The sequence below is a fragment of the Haliotis cracherodii genome, unplaced genomic scaffold (genome assembly GCF_022045235.1).
Source record: "Haliotis cracherodii isolate W230 unplaced genomic scaffold, xgHalCrac1.p SCAF_4, whole genome shotgun sequence".
In the NCBI taxonomy this organism is placed as follows: Eukaryota; Metazoa; Mollusca; class Gastropoda; order Lepetellida; family Haliotidae; genus Haliotis; species Haliotis cracherodii.
In genome coordinates, this window is record NW_027266297.1 from 3,714,488 (window position 1) to 3,722,223 (window position 7,736).

General features: G+C 44.1%; 1 protein-coding gene across 1 annotated transcript; it reads right to left on the reverse strand.

Moving 5' to 3' along the window:
* Window positions 1-303: 303 nt before the first annotated feature.
* LOC139478505 (uncharacterized) lies at window positions 304-7,365 on the reverse strand. Its single transcript, XM_071260995.1, has 2 exons — window positions 7,219-7,365; window positions 304-474 (listed from the first exon to the last, which is right to left on the reverse strand). The coding sequence occupies exons 1-2, from the start codon at window positions 7,363-7,365 to the stop codon at window positions 304-306; spliced, it is 318 nt and encodes a 105-aa protein (XP_071117096.1).
* Between the last annotated feature and the right edge of the window lie 371 nt (window positions 7,366-7,736).

Genomic DNA, 7,736 nt, shown 5'->3' on the forward strand with positions numbered 1-7,736 from the left:
TGATCTGGAATCATGTGTCAGTTTACTGGACAAGCTTAATAAAATATTTCAAGTTATCTGAAATCGTTCATAAAGAAGCATTCATGTGACATTTCTTCCCTTGAACCAAAGTCCTTTCAGCTGAAAGGTAAGGTTACAACTGGCCATGTTTTCAAATGAAATTTGTTTATCCAACAGGGATGTGAAATTTCATCTCTTGTAGAATTGTTCTTTTATCTGAAAGGTTAACTTACAACTTGCCATGCCGGACACAAGAGAGAATGAATAGTTTCATTAACGACAAACTACATGCACCTGAAACTCTCACCTGAAGCTTTTTCGTAGTCCCACAGGTGTCACTGAAATCCGTGGCACAAACAGCTGATTTGGTCGCTTGTCGTGTCCAGCCATTTCTCCAGTGGATAAAAACCGAATTCGACGTCCTCTTCCCCAGCGTGGATGGGCAAAGGTTGAATCTTCGTTGGTTATCAAATCCTGAAAATACGAAGATTTGTAACTGACGACAGATGTTGGTCGTATATTGATGGCAATCAATACCGACTGAGCACGGATAGCGTATCTCTCGCAGCCACAACACTGATGTTGGAAGTAAGTTCCTGCAGTAGACTTTCAGATCACATATGATATGTATTTACAGGTAGTACAAGTAATCCAATTAGGTGCCGCGTCGTCAAGTACTGTCGCCACTGAGGGAATGACATTGATTTTTCATACAACACACAGTTCAGTGATACCACGTGTAATACGGTAAGGTCGCCTTGCGCTGGTATTCCATTCGGGTACTCTTCGCCAAATTCGACCCTCTGAAGCTATGAAATATTAAAACGAAATGTAGGTGAAACTTTCGTCGCAACAGGGCGAGTCACGGATCAGTAACTTTTGCAACTCGGATCTGTCGATTAGTTCTTAGCGTCGCATCAACTGACATGTTTGTCTTGGTCAAGTCTTCAAATTGACAGGGGACCAATGACCCTTCTGCGACTACTGGTCGTCGGCTCGAATGATGCTTCCATTCATTCCCAAAGAGATTAACAAAATGGGTTCAGTGTCTCTTATAATCCCGCGTGAATTGCCAAGAGACAGTGAAGCAGACGACAATGGTCGTGTCATCAGTTGGCACTAGCGACCAGCCGACTGTCTCCGTCATGCAAACTGCACCTGGGGGCGGTGGAATATAGAAAAACGGGATTTGTCTCATAAACTCATTGCTACATTGGTCAATTTGGCGCGAATCTTTATCGTTGCTTTAAACAGATTCTTTGAGGGAGGCATTGTTGTGTTTTTTTCGACGAAACTCTTGCTGTGCAATCGGGTGGATTAATAGAAGCGATTGTCAAGTCTTGTAGGATTGAATCGCTGGATTCACATTATTACGGTAAATGGGAGAAGAAATAAGTTTGCGAAGTTGACGTGTGTAGAAGCCAATAAGCTAAGAAAAGTGGGATCGATCAAGTGAGGAACCGGAGCTGTTAATGATAGCTGTGGGCACCAGCCAGCTAGCGGACTTCAATCACACGCGAGCAGCACGAGCCACGTGCAAGACACGAAATCAACGACTCCACGAAGAATCTGGAAATAACACTATCTGTGGATGGCGCACAATGCTGACGATTGATACGAACGGGAAGCGCTGATTTATCCTGTCAAATATCTGTCTGTTTGACGATTTTAGGACTGCAGCTATTTCTAAACGGCGAAGACAGCCAATGTAGTAGTTTAAATTGATAGTGAATGGCATCGTTTCGTGACGGTAGATAACAATGTCGTTTGTCAACAATGATCGGTGTATCCATTCCAGCAAAGAGGTTGTCAACGACCAACAAGCATACGGTATTGTCTCATTTGCAACGCGTGGCCTCGTCGAACCTGTTGCACGGAATTTTCTTCTTGGCGCAAATCGTCAGTAACACAATCGGCCAATTCAATAACAGCACCATCGTCCTCTGTGATTGAATGAGAGGAGTTGACGCTTGAGCAATCTTTGATTTTGAATAGCTGCATCTAAACTGTCAGACAAAACCAAGTGCAAAACCGTGTTTGATGGTGGCAAATAATTAAACAATCAAGAAATGTGTATTTAATGGTGATGTATTTGAAACCGGTATCATAGTTGTGTTTTGGACCTTACTGTTTGAAGTGTTTCGGGGACTGTTTTCAGCATAGTAACGTTTTGATAACGTACGTTTGTTTGTTTGTTTGTTGTTTAACGCCGCACTCAGCAATGTTCCAGCTGTATGACGGCGCCAGTAAATAATCGATTCGGGACCAGACAACCCAGTGATTGAAATCATGAGCATTGATCCACGCAATTGAAACACGATGACATGCATCAACCCAGTTAGCGAGCCTGACCACCCGATCCCGTTAGTCGCTTTTTACGACAATCATAGTCGCCTTTTAGGGCAAGCATGTGTTGTTGAAGACCTATTCTACCCTGGATCTTCACGGGTCACATATTCATAAGAAAGCGGTCGGTGAAACCATGGTTGAAGGTTTCACAACGGAGTCCCACCGTTGATGTGTTCTAATCCAGGACACTCAAGAGAACCCCGCACGCCCATTGAATCCCCTCGCGCGACTTCACATAGCGCCAACAGTAGGATTCCAGGTCAGAATAAATCCAGTAACAACTGCTTGTCGTAAGAACCAACAAATAACGATGTGGCGTGGGATGTGTGCCCTTGCTGTCAACGCTGATGGGGGCGGTCGGGTAGCCTTGTGGCTAAAGCGTTCGCTCGTCACGCCGAAGACCCGGGTTCGATTCCCGACATAGGTACAACGTGTGAAGCCCATTCCAGGTGTTTCTATGGCAACACAAACAGCAATCATTCAGATTCCTGACAAGATAAATGGAGTAAGAGTAAAATGATCAAACATACTCGCTCTCGATAACCTTTGCTTTTATTTCCTACTCTACGTGCGTTTCATAAGCAAAACGGGGCGGTTGGGTATCCTACAGGTTAAAACGTTTGTTCGTCATGCTGAAGACCCGGGTTCGATACCCCACACGGTTTCAATTTGTGGAGCTCATTTCTGGTGTCCAACGCCGTGTTATTGCTGGAATTTTGCTAAAAGCGGCTTTAAACCATACTCTCACATACGCAAAACTAGCGGCGGGCTAACCTGGTTGTTAACGAGTTCGCTCCTCACGTCCTCACGCCCTTGTTCGATTCCCCAATTTGGGTACCATTTGGAATGAGCCGTGATATCCCGGGGACATTGCGAAATACGCCGTGAAGTAACACGCATTCCTACGCAAATCACCCCTATCTATGCTCATTTAAGTTTGATGCACTCATTTTCAAGTCTCTTGGGTGCTATCATGTCGCCGGGAGGCTTTTTCTGACCTTTTGTGCCGCAAAACTTTTATGGTGTGCAAGTGCACCGATGATTAACATCACAAGAACTTCATTCTTACTGTGAATGAGTTGGGCTTAACGCCGCTTTAAACAGTATTGCAGCCGCGTGTGAGCTTAATGTGGGAGGAAAGCCCGAGGTCATGCAGGCCACAGACGTTTACCACTTCGGTGAAACCCACGAGCACGGGTAAGGTGCTGACAAACCTAGAAACATAATCGGGGCGAACCGTAATTCAAACCCACAATCTAGTGTGTCCAAGGGACGAAACTCTGCGCAGCAAATTACGGCGCCTGAGACGACTGGGCCACCCGTGACCCCCCTTTCTATGGGAGGAGGCAAAACTGTGTCAAATGGCCGCATCGTAAACTTGTCATCGCACACTGACGGCATTGTTCATTTGCGACACAACTGAGCCATCACAGATTCGTCTGGCCCAACTCCTATAACGATGTACAGGCGTCCACTGCGTAGTGTAGGTATTTAGGCTAATATACTCGTTTTCCAGGAAGACCGATCGCTGTGGGAGATTATGGGTAGACTAGGTTTCCAGCAGCCAATGCTTGACGTACCAGGTGACTGAATGGACCATGTGATTGGCTTGACTGCATGTTATCGTACCCCCACATCCTAGGTCGGTGCACGTTAATCAATCATTTTTAAGTCAGGTCCAGATTCAATCAATTTGTTTATGTTAAACCATTTTACTATAGCTGGAATATGGCAGAGTGTGGCATTAATCAACAAACATCAACCCTCAGTCTCTACTGTACAAAGTCTAGCTGCATCGCCAATTCAGAACAAATAAACCATGTGGTGTCTCCTTTTGCAAGTTACTTTGTACGAAAAATGCCTCTGTTCACCCAGCGGTGAATGGGTACCCGGTAGGATGAAATGGCAATGTGGTTGTTAACCTTCTAGCGCCTAACGGGCAACTTGGGTTGTATACTCCCCAGGGAGCTGAGAATGATTGTTGAGTGCACACTGATCCAGTGACCGGATTAATAATAGCGCTTTGAGCATGCCCCTGTGTATGCACAATATATATGGCCTATTATTGTTGTTGTTGTTATTATTATTATTATTATTATAACAATCAAAATAAAAAATGCAGCAAAGAGGGTTTGCTTGATCCTGGCACAGTCAGGCTGGTTAGGCTCATCATCAGCTCAGGTCCCTTGTCCCCTCTACACGCAGCCCAGACAGCGAATGGGACTTCTCCCAGGAAGGGCTGCCTTGTCGAACCCACCCAGAACTTTTCGGAAGGGCTGTATTCCTGGTAGCAAACCAGAGTACTCTCCCAATGTCAGCCAACAGATTGGGAGGTACCAAACCTAAGGCACCGAGAACAATGACATTTCGAAAGTGAGGTCCGCATATTTGCCATGTTTTTCCTCAATTTTGTCAATCACATTAGAGTCAAAAGGGACAGAAAATTCAGTAATATATATGATTTCATTAGTATTATTATTATTAGTAGTAGTAGTAGTAGTAGTAGTAGTATTACCACGCAGCGGCTTAAGGAACGGTACATCATGTGTACTGGTGTGTATTTACTTCATATGAAATTGAATGGCGTCAATCACATCTTATACTAATGGTATGGTCACAACTCCCTGTAATCAGTTACTCGGCTAGTTCTCATTCAGATGATGGCTATACAAAACATTCAGCAGACATGATGATTTAGCGTTTGAAAGGATTTCGAAGAAGTAATTGCATACTGTTTCTATTAGGAGTGAACGGAACGCGACACGTACTGATTCCGAACGGTGGCTAACACATTGAAATTGTCAGTCCCTAAAGAGGGTTCACATTTTCAACTGTAATTACATATATATATATATATATATATATATATATATATATATATATATATATATATATATATATATATATATATATATATATATATATATGCTGCCATATCACGGACTACTAAGAATGAGTTCCACAAGTTAGCAGATGGCATAACTACAATTTCAACGCGTCCCGATTCCCAGTGTAAACCGACTCCTACAAGGGATACATGGAGGCTTATTTGGAACCTATTGTTTAACAATATCGTCACCTCCACGGAAGTCGATTCCCAATATAAGCCGACTTCACGTAGTACGCATCTTTTCTAGGCAAGGGCGTTAACTGGCTATAAAAGTTCAGTTTCCTCCTCTGCCGAATTAGGCTGGGATTCCGTAGTTACATTTTGGCTTGATAAACGAGTCGATGCATAGTCCTAACCAAATCGCGAAACGAACTAGACATCCGGTTCGGAAACAACATCAAATTCAACGTGCAGATTTCGGTCGACTATAGGATTTGCAAAGGATGTGTACAGTCAACTTGGCGTCGACAGATGGTTTGCAAATCTTTTCATGTTTTTAATTAAGGTGCAAAAGTGCTTTGATGCAGTTCGCGGGGTAAGACCCGTTTTATTACAATATAGATCTTGATTAGCGATCGGATCTTCGTGACTTGGCGCCGCCATTTTGTTTGAAGCAAATTCAAGTAATGGAAGGTGGAATCTGATTGCTCAATGGAAGGGACATAACTCGTAATAGCCACTGGTGGCGCTACGATCGATCCAGGAAATTCCAGCCAAGTTCGGCAAGGGTGGAAACTGGACTTTTACAGTCAGTGAGCGCCCTTGCCTCGGGAAGAATCGTAGTACGTGGAGTCGTGTAGGACTCGAACGCGGACCTGTTGCCTGATAAACGTTGCCTCTCCGCGACGGCCTATTTCCTATAAACTATCGCAGGCATGCATAACATGCATCAACCAAGCCAGCGAGCATGACCACCCAATCCCGTTGCTGAAGGGGTTGCGTTTAATTTTAACACACATTTGGGCAGCGCTTCAGTACAGTTTACGTGTCGGTTACCAAATAAAGGCAAACTCTGTAATAGAAATATAGGAAATGAGATATTACTGGCATAGACGTAATCTTTCAGATCTTAAATGTGCCAAAGGGATTGAATTTCAATTAATTAAGTTGACAAACTTTGCTTGTGGCCGTCCAAGAATTCTTTGCAATATCGGCGTCTTTGTAATGGCGTGTAGACACGGATGTTTCTGTTCTACAAGAATTAATAATTCTTCATTTATTTGTGATATTGGCATCGTTATTTCTTCAAGAAAGACTTATTTGTCAACCCATGTGTTTTCTTTTCACCCGGATATCATAAAAAGGGTATTTCCCAAAGCGTCGGGGCAGCAAGCAGTAAAAAACTCTTCTTTTTTGTGATTGAAACATATTTTTGCCGTCGCGCCGTCGCTGCGCTTCGTTAATAAGGCAGATTATCTTAAAACTACTAGCGCGATTTTTTTATTTTTTTTTTTGCTGTCGACGCTCTGACATTGCGTGGGCGGGCTTAAATCGACCCACAAGCACGAGGAAATGTAGACATGCAGGGACTCGAACGCGAACTGACTGCGTGTCGAGCGCGTTGCCCCTCAGACCGGTACAAACGGTATCGTATCTCCGCATGTCATGAAACTTACACTCTATCTCGCGTTATAATTAGCGTGTGTATGTAAATGCTCGCTCACGTAGGCCTTCGGGTTTGTAGGTCACTGATGTAAAACAAGCTAAAAGCTAAGCCCCAGTACGTCAGTGCCTGTATGCACACGACTGCCTAAATATACGGACGGAATATCACCATTACATAGCCAAAGGATAACATCTCACATTTAAACATTCACAAATATATCAGTAGACCAACTCTCGGAAATCAAAGAGTGAACTGCCGTTTCCTCACATTAACGGTTTGACCCGTGATCTCCTAACTGCGTATGAATGAGTTATGTCCTGTTGGTTAGGATATGTCCCCTATATTCGTACACGGGCCCTTTAACACTACTTACGTCAGTTTTTACTTGCAGCGTTCTCAGGTTCGTCATCTCCTCCACCGACGCCAGACGAAGCAGACGACGTCGCCTCAAACTGGACATCGCCGACGGTAAAGCCTCCGCAGGTCTGGGGCTCTTCTCGGAGATATTCAAGGCATCCATGGCGTAGAATTTGGGAGACAGGGTTCAGAGCTGCGAACTTGCAGACGACAATCTAGGGCGAGAAAACAGCTTGAATCCCACAGGCTAGTGTTGAGTTATTATAAAATGTCCCCTATCCTATCCGCTTCGCGCCCCACTGCACAACGTGTAGCACATCTGAGGTCATGTATGACAAGCACCTGTACGCGTATCAGACTTCCGCAAACAACCCCGTGAAATCCTCCCGTGTTTATAAACACAACCAGAAATTGGGATGATACATCGGAAACAACCTTGGTGCTAACGAACAACCTGTTTTACTTCCAATGTGATGACAGGCGAACTACACCATCCACTATATGGCATGTGTATATCCTTCTTGATACAGGTCA

What these genes read in the sequence shown, in the direction of transcription:
- LOC139478505 (XM_071260995.1), bottom strand. Translation starts at nt 7,365, where the DNA reads ATGGATGCCTTGAATATCTCCGAGAAGAGCCCCAGACCTGCGGAGGCT. An exon ending in CGCTGCAAGTAAAAACTGAC is followed by an intron (nt 475 to 7,218) that starts GTAAGTAGTGTT and finishes TCGTATTTTCAG; the next exon opens with GATTTGATAACCAACGAAGA.